This window comes from Sinocyclocheilus anshuiensis, unplaced genomic scaffold (assembly GCF_001515605.1).
Source record: "Sinocyclocheilus anshuiensis isolate Anshui unplaced genomic scaffold, SAMN03320099.WGS_v1.1 scaffold13, whole genome shotgun sequence".
Lineage (NCBI taxonomy): Eukaryota > Metazoa > Chordata > Actinopteri > Cypriniformes > Cyprinidae > Sinocyclocheilus > Sinocyclocheilus anshuiensis.
Window position 1 is genome coordinate 1,169,585 of NW_015538026.1, and position 14,390 is coordinate 1,183,974.

General features: G+C 37.7%; 1 protein-coding gene across 1 annotated transcript in view; it reads right to left on the minus strand.

The window, feature by feature from the left end:
• Positions 1-14,390, minus strand: part of LOC107679267 (phosphatidylinositol 3,4,5-trisphosphate-dependent Rac exchanger 1 protein-like) — an 83,579-nt gene that overhangs the window by 49,078 nt on the left and 20,111 nt on the right. The window contains 5 exon segments of the mRNA XM_016474782.1: positions 1,577-1,738; positions 2,105-2,206; positions 2,563-2,667; positions 5,082-5,204; positions 5,502-5,567. Coding sequence (XP_016330268.1) covers positions 1,577-1,738; positions 2,105-2,206; positions 2,563-2,667; positions 5,082-5,204; positions 5,502-5,567 — 558 coding nt within the window.

Here is a 14,390-nt window from a genome sequence, read left to right on the forward strand (position 1 = left end):
TGGGAATCATATTTTTTCAAATAAAGCCAAGGTAACACTCATTTTACATACAGCACACAGTGGAAATTACATGAATATGGCAGTGGGCAAATGCATAAAGCGCAGCATAATTTGAAATAACGAGTTTAAAGTTTGTCAATCGCGCGTCTCCAGTGAAGCTGAACTCTGCTCCTGTCCGCATTCAATTAGCACGGATCGACCGCCACGCAGAGAACACACGATCATGCAGGATACAAATGCACACTTCACAAGATCTCACAACTGGATCCGACTAAGTTTGCAAGGTTTGTGAAATTAAATGTTTATTAGTCATTCAAAGATTTGTTTAAATTATATAAATCCGTATTTGCTGAATGCTGACGGCAAACAAGAAAGTTTTATAATGTTTGCCTATTACTAATAATATAAAAGCAATCATTATGATACTTTTTGTATACATTTTAATTCCTTTGTTTAACCGTTCTATCTGATTATTAGACAGACTTCTATCCGTATTAGACAGAACTGTTAACGACAACAGCGAACAAGAGGGAGAATGTGAGCACTGTGTGCGCCGTCAAAATAAAAGTCCCGTCATGAACGCATCGGCAAAACAGGAAAACTTATCGGCCGATGCCGATATTTAAAAAATGCCAAATATCGGCCGATATATCGGCCTTGGCGATATATCGGTCAACCACTACTTGTCATTTTATAGTTTGACAGCCCACATTAACTCTTATTACATGTTAAATATAAATGTGTCCAGCACAGTCTTTAACATTTCTTATTTTGTGTTCTATAGAACAATGAAAGTAATATGGATTTGGAACAACATCAGGTTGAGTAAATAATGGCAATTTAAATTTTTTATGGGCAGACTATTCCTATCAACAAATTTTAAAATATGTTAAATAATCCCCATCCTGTCATGCTTTGCAGGGATATTGAATGTTCACAGAGGCATGATGGGATTGGAAAATAACAACAGGAGCAAGAATGCACTGTATGCACTAAACTGAATGCACCGCCAACTATAGAAAATGCCCCACTTTGTACAACCACTCAGTACAGCATCGGATAAATCAATAAAGAGGGTTAATGGACGTACAAAGAGTGAGAGAAAAAGAGGATGGAGACAAAGTAACTATGGTATAGAGAAGATGACGGAAAAAAAAGAGGCGGGGAGAGACAAGCAAAGAAAGACAAGCAAAGAAGTGCTTAAGAGAAAGAGAGAGAGAGGAGGGGAGTTTGTGGTGGCACATGTTGCATGTTTAACTAAACCATCAGATCTCCATGGTAACGAGCCTTTGTGTTAAGACTTCCTCTTCCTGCATGTGGTGTGTCCTAAGAAAATGTCATCAGAAGACAAGGCGACACTGATCATGTCCACATCAGTCATTCTTTCGAGGCTACGCTTAAAAATGCTCATAAACACAAAGCATACTGTCAAAGAGGAACTTCCCCAAAACAAAGAGGTTTTTTAAGAAACATTAAACCAAAATAACTGGTGCTGGTCTGTTCCTTTAAAACCATCAAACAGGAAAAAAAAAAAAAACACCATCTATGACAATGACCGATCATGTGACTAACTCACCTCCCAGCCCTCTATGTGTGACTGTAATATCTCAAGAGCCTCTAGTTTCTCCATCTGTCGCTTGGTCTCGTTGATGTTGCAGCACACGGCTTTCATGGCCTGCAGAGCCTTCTCTACCGCGGGGTAATCTGAATGCTTCTTAGAGGTCCTCTTCAAAAGTTCCTGAAGGACAAACAGCAGGTACATCCTTGTGTTACACACTTACACATCAACTATCTGCTGGTATGCTTCAGATACTGTCCACAAGGGGCTATTAAGGAGTATTTAAATCATCAGTAAATCAAAATTGACCCCATTTTCTTTTGTGATATACATGCATGATCTTATTCCCAAGTAAGTCGATGTCTTTGTAGTTATAAATGTACACCTCCATTCCCCAGTAGTTATATTATTTTAAACAACTTTCCTTAAGAAACAGTAGTGTATATATATATATATATATATATATATATAAGAAATAAACAATCAACTCATAATGCACATGCGTGTAAATTGCCATAGTGGAAAAAGGCAGTACTGAAGCAGTACCTTCAGAAGCAAAGGGTATTTACAGATCCTCTGGATGGGTGAGAGGAGATACCCCTCAAGAGGAACATCTGTGCTCTTCTTTCCACCTAACAACATGAGGTGCTGAAAAAACAAACACATGATCTCATTTGCACAACATCCCATTAAACTGATTCATGTTGAGTGTACAGTGGGTTTCCATAGAAAGCATTGAAAGGCACACTCTCACATCCTGATTTGTACAGTCAAAAGTTTGGGTATCACTTTCACTTCAATAAGTTTTGGAGATACATCTATTTCCTGTGACAAGTTCTTCTAGCCACTAATGTTTATTTGTTTTAATCACTAATTAAATCTATTGCAGGGCTTCATATATGAAACTGATCTGTCACAGGACGGTCACAGGATGTGTGAGGGATCTTCGTCAGAATATGATGTAATAAAATAGACTGGACTTTTTGAAAAGGAAAGGTGCTTACCAGCAGGAAAGTCCGTACATGAGGGATCTTGTTAAGCTCCATCAGTAGTCTGAGAGCTTTCTCGTGGTTACTACAGTACTCGCCATACACAGAGAAACGGTCCCTCTGCAGTAGAGAGAGAGGAGTCAAAACACTTCAAAAACACTCTGGAGTCAAACTCTTTCTTTTCTTTTTTTTGGTGGGGGTGCGATCCTCCAAACAGATTTATAATTTTTTTGTTAGAAAGAAGGTATATTTTTTCACATTCCCATTTATAAATCTCATGTTCAGCCTTTGATCCACCCATAAAAAGGCCCTGTGAATTTCAGCGAAATCCCCGCTCAGCTGATATGGAAAATACTAAACATATAATAAATATTTTAACCTCTAGAATAGCTCAGTAAACCTCTTCCTTTAACCATTCTCTCAAATACTGAGCTGCCAAGTGACATAAAGGGGTGAATTCAGGTAGTGAAACTGCTAGAGAAGCAACAAGGCACTGTCATTCGGCCCTACATTATCCGAAACAGCACAGGAAGTGAAATAAAAGAGCATAGATTTTGCCTGAAAGCCACACCTTCTCTGTGGGGTGCAAAGCTAGGTGGAAATAAGTAAATAAATAAATAAAAGAAAGAAAAGCAACTCATCTTCAGACATTTAAAAGTGAGCAGTGCACACCTTTTATGATTAAAGATGTGCACTGTTCACTTTTAAGAGCTTAAAGATAAGTTGCTTTTCCTTAAACTTTAATCCCAGCATGCAGTAATTACAACAAATCTCTACTACATTACCATTTAAAAGTTTGACAGCTAGTCATTATTATTACTATTTTAAATTATCAAAACTAATTTAAGTATTATGTAGTGGCCAATAATAATAATAATAAATGACTAATTAATAAGGCCAAATCTGCACAATCCAGACAACAAACTTTTTAAAGAGTACTGTAAGACACTGGTTAACTGCTTTTCCTTCACAATATGGTCCAACTAACCTTTAAAAAAAAAATTATAATAAAATAAAATCCAGAAAGTCCAGAAGAACTGTTCATCTGGATCAAATCAGGGCTGAGGTGACAGTTTATTAAAGATGCATGTGGTGAAGGTAGGATGTCATTTATCCGAGCTCCACAGGAACAGACTGTGTAGGCACTGTAACCTTGACAGGGACGCTGTGAATCCTGACGGATGAGGGTGCTTGAGGCATCCTGACAAAGCAGGAAACCGATACTGGGATTCCACAGGCACTGTGTGGTTGGACAGTAGTTGTGTTTGTTTTCCTCTTTATGATACATCTCCATTTTCGTGCTTTCTCCGTTTACCCTCTTTATTTGTCTGTGTGTGTTGTCTGTACATGTTTGTCTGTGTATATGTCTAGAGAGGGTCTTGCATTTGCATTAGTGTGCATACAGTGTGTGTGTGTGTGTGTGTGTGTCAGTACTCTGGTTGGGCCCTCAGGGCTCCAGACCTCAGCACCTGTAATGACAGAGTTTGGCAGCATCACACACCCTCATCCATGAACGAGGCGAACATCTGTCCTGGCATATGCTTCATAGCACCGTTCATCCAAAAAACACATACACATACACCGTGAGTCCAATTAAGAGGAAATTGACTCCAATTTGAGGTTAAAACCTCAGAATGTCACATACAGATGCCAAACCCAAAATGGCTTCTTTTGAGAACCACAGAAAGAGTTAAAGTGCCAGAATGAATGTTCATGGCTGACAGCCAACACTAAGAAATGAATTAAATCAATGTTCAAATCACAAATCATCATCATTACTACCATATTTCCATTGAGGGAAAAGTATTTTAATTTATACAGAACTGTTCAAATGGATAAAGAAGCTAGAATTGAAGACAGCTATTTAGACAACATTACCAATGTTTCCATAAAGTTTCAACATTAATGCACATGAAAGATCTGAATATTACATTCAGTATTTTTTATTCAATATCCAAAAATTCTAATAAAAATACTTGAATAGTAACCCAGATAATATCATATCAAGCCTTTTAGAAACCGAAAAATGTAACAAACCAACTGACTAAAAATGGATCAAGGATTATCATGCAGTGATTTTGGACTGATATCCTAAATAAAGTGGAGCAGACAGACCTTCTACTAAACCCCTAGAGCTGCTAACTAAAATCATTATATACATTTCTTTCTTCTGTTTGAACTGAACATTTGTTGCTAAAATTGGAATTCTGAGTGAAACTGCATTTTCTACACTTTTATTGAACTACTGGTCACATGTCCGACAGGTTACACATTGAAACACTTATTTATTTTTTTTTGCTCTTTAGAAAGACCACAGTCTCGGAGGTAGTCTCGGGGCTGACAGTATTTTGAGAGAATGGAGGAGGTGACTGCATACAGATCTAGGATACTGGGAACGATCCCGCAATGGATGGATTGGGAATAACATTTTAATGGTTTGCATGACTAATAAGCTCAAAAATCATAATAAATCAATTGCTAATCAGAAGAGCACTAGTTCAAAGATGATTTCAAATGTAATCTCATGGACTCACAAACTTGAGGAACACATGTCCGAGAGAATGATGCGCCTGGGGTTCAGGCTGCAAACAGGCATCCAGAGTCGAAAGAAACTCACAATGGAATTCCAAAATGGAGTCGATGTTGGAAAACAAGATCTGCGTGAAAGAAAGAGACAATATTTAAGAAAATCACTAAAAATATTTTTTTTCCTGCAAGAGCAAAGGCTCTAGACACTTTTCTCAAAAAAACAAACAAAAAAAAATCAGACACCTAAGCCACACTTAAAAATTTAACAAAATATCAAACCTAAATGGCATTCATTTTAAAGAAAGATCATTTATTTCCACATGGTTTGATCTTAAACACTAGATTTTAAGTGTCCAAGTATTATTGTAGATACTGTATTTCTTCTAAATAATAATACTGCATGTAAAGGTTTTTTTTTTTTTTACCTTGACCTGCTCTGGAGTGAGACATTGTTGGTTTTCTGCAGTCTGCCTTATTCTCTGGAGAAAAGCCTGTTGATTTACAAAAATAGAGAGAGATACAGAGGGAAAAAAGTTAGTGATTATAACATGGAATCACTGTGGTGTGGGGCAGATTTGTATGGTTGCCACACTTGTGTTCATTTTTTGAAGTTCAATTCCTGTAAGTTTATACCCCCTTTCTGTCTGTAACTCTGACTGGAGACTCAACATTCATCTTCAGTGACAAACACACACAACAACGTCAAGTCAAACTCCACATACTACACTGTCTACTGGAAATGGTTTAGCAAGCATCACATCAAAGAAGAAAAAAACAGGAGAAGTGTCATAGATACATTTTCAGAGGCTTTACAAAGAGATCTTAACAGCACTTTACCCTGCAGTGCATACAGACTATGCGCTAAAACTGAAAGGATGGGAGGCCTTCTACACAAACATGCACACAAAACTATCAAATCAGAAACACAAAACTCAAAGTAATGATTTATATCTGCATTTACTACACGTAAATATAGCGAAACTTTTTATAAACGTTCAGTCATTATCAATGTAGGACTGCAAATCTTCAGCCTGCACTGTATATACATATAAAGCAGTGTTTCCCAACATTTTGACTCCAGGGTCCCCATTATCGACAACAACAATATGATTTTTCCAGTTTTTCATTATTTACTGGACAAGGATTAAGGGCGAAAAATGTTAAAAATATTTTTTACTAACAATTTCTACTCCGTAAAATATAGAGCTTGGTATAACCAGAAAAAAATGTATATTCATTATAAAAACACAGCTATATGATTTTATTAATTTCCACGAATTTTCCATGAGTGGGAACCCTGATTCTTTAAAGAAAAAAAAAGTTGAGGGGGTGAATTAAAATAAGAAATATCTTAATATCATAATTTGATGCTTGTTTGGTCATATTTTAAATTATTTTAATCTTACATCTTGAAGCCCCATTGAAAGTTTGCTGAGGCCCACTGATATATCCACATTTAGACCGTCTCTGCGAGTCAACAGTATATTTGGTGAACTGTAGATAGGCACATTATCCATAATCTTCATTCAGCTTGCTGAGAAGCAGATACAAACAGAAGCAGAGGGTTGAGAGAATTATAAATATTATCTTCATCACTGATTTGCAGTTTTAGAAGAGTCTCCCCTGGAGAAAGACAGTCTGCCACTCACTGACTGTTTCTAATTCTAGCTCTGTAAAACACTTCTCATCAGCAGCGGCAGCAGCAGTGAGGAGATCTGCTAACGGTGCGCTCGACTCACTCCGCCCCAGTGTCTGTTAAATTACCCGTCACTACAGCTATTGTCTCCGACGGTCTCCCACAGCAACAGGACACAGCTAAAGACTTATCCTGAGCGTTTTCACCTTTGCCACCTCTGCTATTGTTGTTTTTTCATTCCATCTTTCTCTTTGATTCTTTTATTAGCATGTGAGATGATTTTGTGTGTCAGCATAGGGCTGACTGTTTCGGTAGAAAAATCTCTCATCGCCAGTCTCCTTCATCCTTCTCTCATAGATTTTAAAGGCAAACAGGACCTTAAATGCAGGCCATCACGCCTCTTTTCCTTTACCACATAACAGGATGAAAAGTTGGCTAATGAAAAGCACTGCCAGTCCCACGGCATCCTTCTGATAATGACAGACTAACTCTCGGTCACACTTCTGGGTCTCTGGAAGACATTTAGGATGGCAGCTTATGCTCCTAAGAGTGTTTGTTTGTAGAAACTCTCCAACACATTTAGCTGTAAACATCATGTGAAATCACATGCTTGCTTTCAAGAAACGCTCAAGTCAACATAAAGGGACAGTTCACCCAAAAATGAAAATGTTGTCATTTAATCACTTCTATTGTTCCAAACCTCTATGACTTTCTATTTTCTTTAATAGATAAAAGAAGATATTTTGAAGAATGTCTCAGTCTTTTTTTGTCCATAAATTGTTTTGGACCCCATTGACTTTCATTGTATGGACAAAAAGTCAAAACATTTTTCAAAAATCTTTGTGTTCTTCAGAAGTAAGAAAGTCTTACATGTTTGGAACGACATGACATTTTAATTTTTGTGTAATCTAGCCTATCCCTTTAAATGTCAAGCTAGAGCAGCACATTAAAAAATAAATGTTTTCTGGAAAAAAAGGTGCATTTCTAGCTAGTCTGTTTGTAGTAAAGATACATCAGATTTCCCAGAAGGGACCTGAGCACACTTGTAACTGACACTTAGTGTAATACGGGTGGTGATAAGGGTGGTCCTGTTGTTCATTGCAGTTCCTGGCGGCAATGCAAGGGGCCCGTCCCTCAGGCATGTGCTAATTTAATCTCTCATATGGCCCATCCACAGTAATCCATAAAATGGTCACCCATGTGACTCAGCCCGAGGGGCTGGTGGGGTTCTAGACAGGATGTGGATCTCCAAACTGCCACACAAACAGAACGAAGGGTATGAAGGGTAAAAGGAGTGTTTGGACAACATGGATGGAGTTTATGGAAAAGATTTCTAAATATTTTCAAAAAATAATGAACACTTGTTTCCTAAACCTCGCCCCCAAAACTCATGCCATTGGTTGAGCCAATGTTGCTTTGTTGGGATGGTCATGATGCTCAACAAACAATTTTTAATAGCACCACAGAATCACAAGGTATATGCTTTTCAGAGCTACATATAGCTGTCTCTGTATGGGATATGAGAAATTGTTACATTGAAAAAAGGCACACTTCATTAACCTTGAAGAGTTTGAGAGTCTCTCAGTCCTACCCAGGCTTGATTTGGCCCATCTTTGGCCTTTTCCAGCATCACTCTTATGCTTACATAAAAAAAAAATCACGTAAATAAACAAATACTACAAGGCTACGTTGTGATTCCATGGCAACAGTTACCGTTTCTCTGGGCAACGGAGAATGTGAAGTCAGCAGCAGAGGATTACAGGTGCAACCGAGGGCATGTGTGCAAAATGAAAATTAATTCATTCATTCCGATTCAAAGAGGCAAAAGGCACTGAGCTAATGAAATACTGCACATCAACCTTTACAAGAAATTCTGTTGTGACTTCAGTCTCTTCCAGTAATCAGATGATCCTGCGTTTTATTGAATGAAAGGACTGAACTCTGCATATTACTCTGATTTCGTTCTCAAATGGAAACTTCAAGTGTGTGAGGACTTCAGACATTACAGGTGCAACTGACATGTAGAGGTGAGTGAGGAAAACTGTTAATTGCACAAAAATCTGAAAAACATTTCAGAGAAGACATTCAGCAAAAGTCTGTCTGAGAAAAAGGAGTGATAATATAACATTTTTAAAAAATCTATATAATAAAATATTTGTGTCTGAAGATAACGTATAGCCTTAACTTATGCTAAGAGTTATGCAATTCTAATAATATCTTTAAAGAAGTTAAACTCCTTAATTATCTTTTTTCGTAAATTATAAACAAATAAAAAATAAACCTGTACACAGAATTTCAAAACTTTCAATACAAAAGTCAGGCAAATTGACTAATTGTAAGCACTCTGATCAGGTTTACATATCTGAAGACTGTGACTGTCTGTTCTGTCCAGCTGGTAAGAGAGACAGGGGACTAGAGTTACACACAGTAGAACAGCCACAGCCTATTAGATCATGTAGAAGAGCATGAATGTGTCCATATGTCCTCACAAAGGAAACAAGCTGTTCACTGACTCTTTTCCCCCCTCAATGAAATGCTTTGCCAGGAAACAGACATTATAATTTTGCCACCTGCAACACAGGGTGACCTTAACCAAACACTGACACTAATTCAATGACAGGAGCGAGACCTTGGCCTCTTGCATTTCAGGAAGGAAAAGGCAGAACAAACCTTTTCCGTAATAAAAAGGCTGCTGTTTCCCACACACAGTACATCAACACGGTTCATTGTTTAGATGGTTTTCCTTTAAATTAGCACGTTATCAAACAATGATTGTCATTATTTAGAAAAAAAAAAAAAAAAGAATCGGAAGCTTGCACAGTCTTTCACCCTTGTATTGAGGACGTACTACTGCCAAAAAGAACATACCGCATGGAAACTGTGACGTAAGACTTGCACGCATAAACACTTACAATGCACTGAATATGCACTCATTTGTGCACCTGAGAAACCACAGCCATGTATGAAAGCCCACTGCAGTTTTTAACACCACGCAGTATACACATTTCCCGAAAGTCCATTTGAAACGGATGTGCCTGGACAGAATATCAATGTAAAGTAAATGTACTTGTGGCGTCGTTATACAGCCTGTAGTCATGGCAATATCTTTCACAGCGGACCCTTGCTATACTGTGGACATTAAAGGAATTTTCCTATATGAGAAGCTCTATCGCTAGCATCTGTAGCAAATAATTTTCCCCTAAACATTCAAGTTAAGTGCATTTCAGTCAGCACATTTTACAGTTTGAGAAATAAATTCCTTCAATTTCAAGTTCATAAAAAATTTTATTTCCTTAATTCTATCCCTCACTATGATAAATTCATATCCAGATTTGGAATAAAAATTTGTTTTGTTGGTCTAAAACTTAAACCGTGTTGCAATAAATATCAATGCGTTTCAGAAATGCATATACCATAATGTAGGAAATATATTTTTATTAAATGCAGTATTTAAGAAATTAAGAATTAATAATTTTTTTGAATTCATGAAGATAAATTCATCTCAAATCTCAATTTAATTAAATCTCAGTATGAACAACGATAAATCAAATACAAAAACATATCAAATACAAAAGTAGATAATGCACAAGATAAAATAGCACGATGAATACTACAATACCTTTTTACATAATTGTCCTTGTGATAGGTTATACAGTTTTACTGTCTACGTCACAGTTTTAGGGTTTTTAATTATTGGGAGTGTTTTCTACACATTTGCATGAAAAAAAAATTTAAATTCATATTAACAAAACAACAATATTTGCTATTATGACTTCACAGTGTCTGCATCAAACTAATTAGGAAGGCTTAGAATACAATGAAATGCATCAACAGTTAGTCAACATTAAAGCAGGAATTCACCACGGGGGCATTTGTGGCCAATTTTAATGGCCTATCTGAGGTATTTAGTTACTTTTGGTGACATTTTTGGACACGAATTCCAACCAACAGTGTTAAATAGCACACTTACCAGCAATCGCAATCTTACAAAGTGAACCAGCTGAGGTGCAGATATAACCAGCAGCAGCTCAGTTCCAACAATGGCACATGGGCAGATATTACCAGGGTCTCAGAGCTGAGAGGAGGACATAAGTGAAAAATATTCACTTTCATCCAGCAAATCTCTGTCCTCAAGAGCCTGAAGAGCCATTTCTGTCACACTTGCTTGCTCTTGGAGGGGTCAGACACTTAACAGCGATGGGCCACTCTAATGACCTCCTTTACGGCCTCTCTCACAGACGAGTCTTTCATTATCATGCAAACAGACACACCACTTATTCCCTCTCTGATAAACAAACACTACTGCAACTCAATTAGCCGATATTAGCAATGTCAATGTGCTGCCTCCTGCAAGTACGGATAAATTAAAATTTATTATTTCTTGTGTTTGAAATAGCATACTATCGTACTCTGTATACAAAGCATGGACATTTTCTTTACACATAGAATATGATTGTGCTTGCAATGTGCTTGACCTGCCCATTTCCAGTGTGCTAGATGAACAGGAAGTAATAACAAATGTGATTTTTTTTTCACTCTCTTGACACATTATTTAATCAGAATACCAAATGTTAAGATAGAAAATTTCAAGACGTTATTTGCATTACCGCAAAACATGATGAGGTCATGTGACAAACAGTGCTGTTATGTAATAATGTAGAATTCAGCTATTTGAAATGTTTATAGTGGAATAATGGCCGCTGTTTCACTTACTACAGTACTTTAAAAACAGTATAAAGTGTATACTACAGTATACTTAAGCTAGTATTTTCATTCTGAACATAGGCAATTTGTAAAACAGCTAGCTAATATTGCAACGTGTATGTTCTGTTTTTAGAGTCTTCAGCAAAGATGATCCGGTTTTCACTTTCCACTGACTGGTAAATGCTGAGTGCAATTAGGAAATGAGAATCTTCCTCTGAAAAATATAATCTTTTTAAAGAAAGAACGGCCCGGAAATCAGAGCAATGGATGAACTGAGGAGAAACTTGTGAGGAAGGGGGACATAAAGTTGAGTTCTCTTTACGAAAAACAAAAAGAGGAAGGATATGACTCTAGATAGGAAACGGTGTGGTGTAAAGAAGCTTTGTGTGGTCAGTGCACAGAAATAAGGCCACATGCATGCCAGTGTGCAGCTAAAACAGAGAAACAACCTCACAGGCATTGAGGACAAATTTGGGTTCTGATAAATGTAGATGTGTATCTCAGACTTGCAAATCCATTCGACACACTGACTGAGGTAACGTTAAGGCCCAAAGACTTCAATCCTTTAGGGAATAAAGGATTGTTTGTAGCCATTCTTGATGTGAGGGAAGTGACGTTTCTGATCTGAGAGCAACAAAAAAATCATTTTACGGAGTAAAACTAAAAGATGCTAAAAGAGGTGAAAATCTGACAGACATACTTTCCTGTCTCACAGCGCTGGAGATCTAAACCACCAGCCATGCTGAATTTCGAAGTGACAGAAGGTCAGACATGGGCAACAAGCCTTTTGTTTGATGTGAAGCAGTCAGGCAAAGATGGTCAGACAGTAAGGTGGACCACACCAGACTGGCCATATGCTGTCATGGACTTCAACCTCTCCCAACAGGACTGAGGGTCAAGAGCCTGCTGCCACCACTTCTGCCATCAGCAGACGTCGAGACTAGCACTGTTCTGGTTGACCTAGCAGTGCCAAGCCACAGACGGCGAAAGAAAGTGTGGTGGACAATCAACATGTCCCGGTATATGAATTAGAATATCACTGAAGCCACATTGTGTAAAGATAGTTTCCTATTACCTTGGTTAATTTACTTTACAGCGAAACAGTGGGTAGTCCAGACACTGCTTTATTTGATTACTAGAATATTCTCTTATGCGTCACTGAGATCCTGTTTTTTAATCACATGCATGTACATAAAAGCACGTGAAGTCTGTCAAACAGGGCAAATACAGTGGCACGCCACTGAAATAAGGGACAAGTCTGGCAATTGCAACATGCTCTTTTTAAACCTCTGGTTGTGAAACTAGGGCAAACTCAGCAATTTCTTTAAACGAGACGGCCCCTCCAAACCATTGACTAAAACAAGTGGACAAAAGGCACAGCATTTGGGATTATCAGCTTTGTACCTAGCCAATTTGTTGATAGAATAAAATAAAATAAATGTAAACAGCTGTGACCCCATTTTATGCAAGAATATGTCAGATTCCAATCAAAATCTGTTAAAAAGCATTGGTCCGGGTGAGCCTAAATTGCTTAACACCATAAGAGAAGCTACAGATCAGGAAAAAAGCAGAAATACAAATGCATTAAGGCACACTTGTAAACCTTCACTGTAGCATGTGATTCCTACTAATCAAACAAAGAAACAGAAGTGAGACATTCGAAAAACAGTGATGTGCTGTTTTTACAGGCGCTACACAGAACAATGTGTACAAGTGCAAATTCTGAACTTACAAAGCTGAACCTCAAGCCTACAGGCTACAGGTCACATCCTGGTCCAACAAATGATAATCTGGCAAAAAAAACATCTGTTTACAGTGTTTCCCCTGCCATTATATTAGGGGGGTGGCCCGCCCCCCTTGAAGGTCAAGTTAATTTTATTTTCTCTATAGCGCCAGATCACAACAGAAGTCATTTAAAGTAGAGATGCACCGATTGCAATTTTCTGGGCTGATTCCGATTACCGATTTTTTGTTAGTGTGATCTGCCCATAACGATTTTTGCCGATTCCGATTTTCTTTCTAAGAACTATAATTGACAGCGTTTACAAACAAAAATCTACTTTTCAACGCAAAGTTTTATTTTCATAAAAAAACACAAGTAAAAAGTCAGTAATAAAATAAGAACAAAAACTAAAAATTGCAAACAACAGCACAAATAAATGCAATAGAATAAAGAAACTAAGTTTTTCAGGTTAAGTAAGTTTTTATTCAGTTAAGAAATACTACATCCAGTGTTATTTTACATTTGACTACTTTAATTTCTGTAGTCTTCATTGTAAAAATTAAATACAGATTAATGCTTACCATTAAAGTTATAAAACGTATTCAGTCAAGAGCAGAAAATTATTTTCTTTGTCTTTTGTTCTTTGATTAACATGACAGACAGCAGCATAAATATTGGACTGCGGTCCCTTTAAGAGTTTATCCACGGACCCAATATACTGTTACACAACATGCGTTCTCTTACTCAACTATTTCACGTTCCAAAACTGACTGTGTTTAACTGGATACTCGCCAAAACGGGCATTATGACATTTTTTTATGTATTTGAACGTTTTAGAGCAGTTAGCCACTCATTTTGGTATTTGTGGCTCATAAGCTGTTTGAGACTGAGCGCGGATTGTGCGCTCCACTAATATAGATCAGTGGTGGTGCGCGCGCGTTTGGTATAAGCGCGAAACCTGCGGGAATGACTAAAATAATGCGCAATACAAGCACTATTTAACCGGAGCAAATGAGACGTGTGTGAGAGAGAAGGGGTCGTCGGAGAGATGAGAGCGAGAATGCGCGGCTGACGTTATTGCCTGTGCCGCTGGTAACAAAATGGATCGGCTCGAAATCGGAAAGAAGTGAGACTGACCGGCTGATCACCGATCTGGGCCGATCATGAGGAAACTGACAGCAAAACAAACTTGTAGCCAATCAGCAGTAAGAGGCGTGTCTACTCATGATGTGGAGGTCTTTCCTCTACATC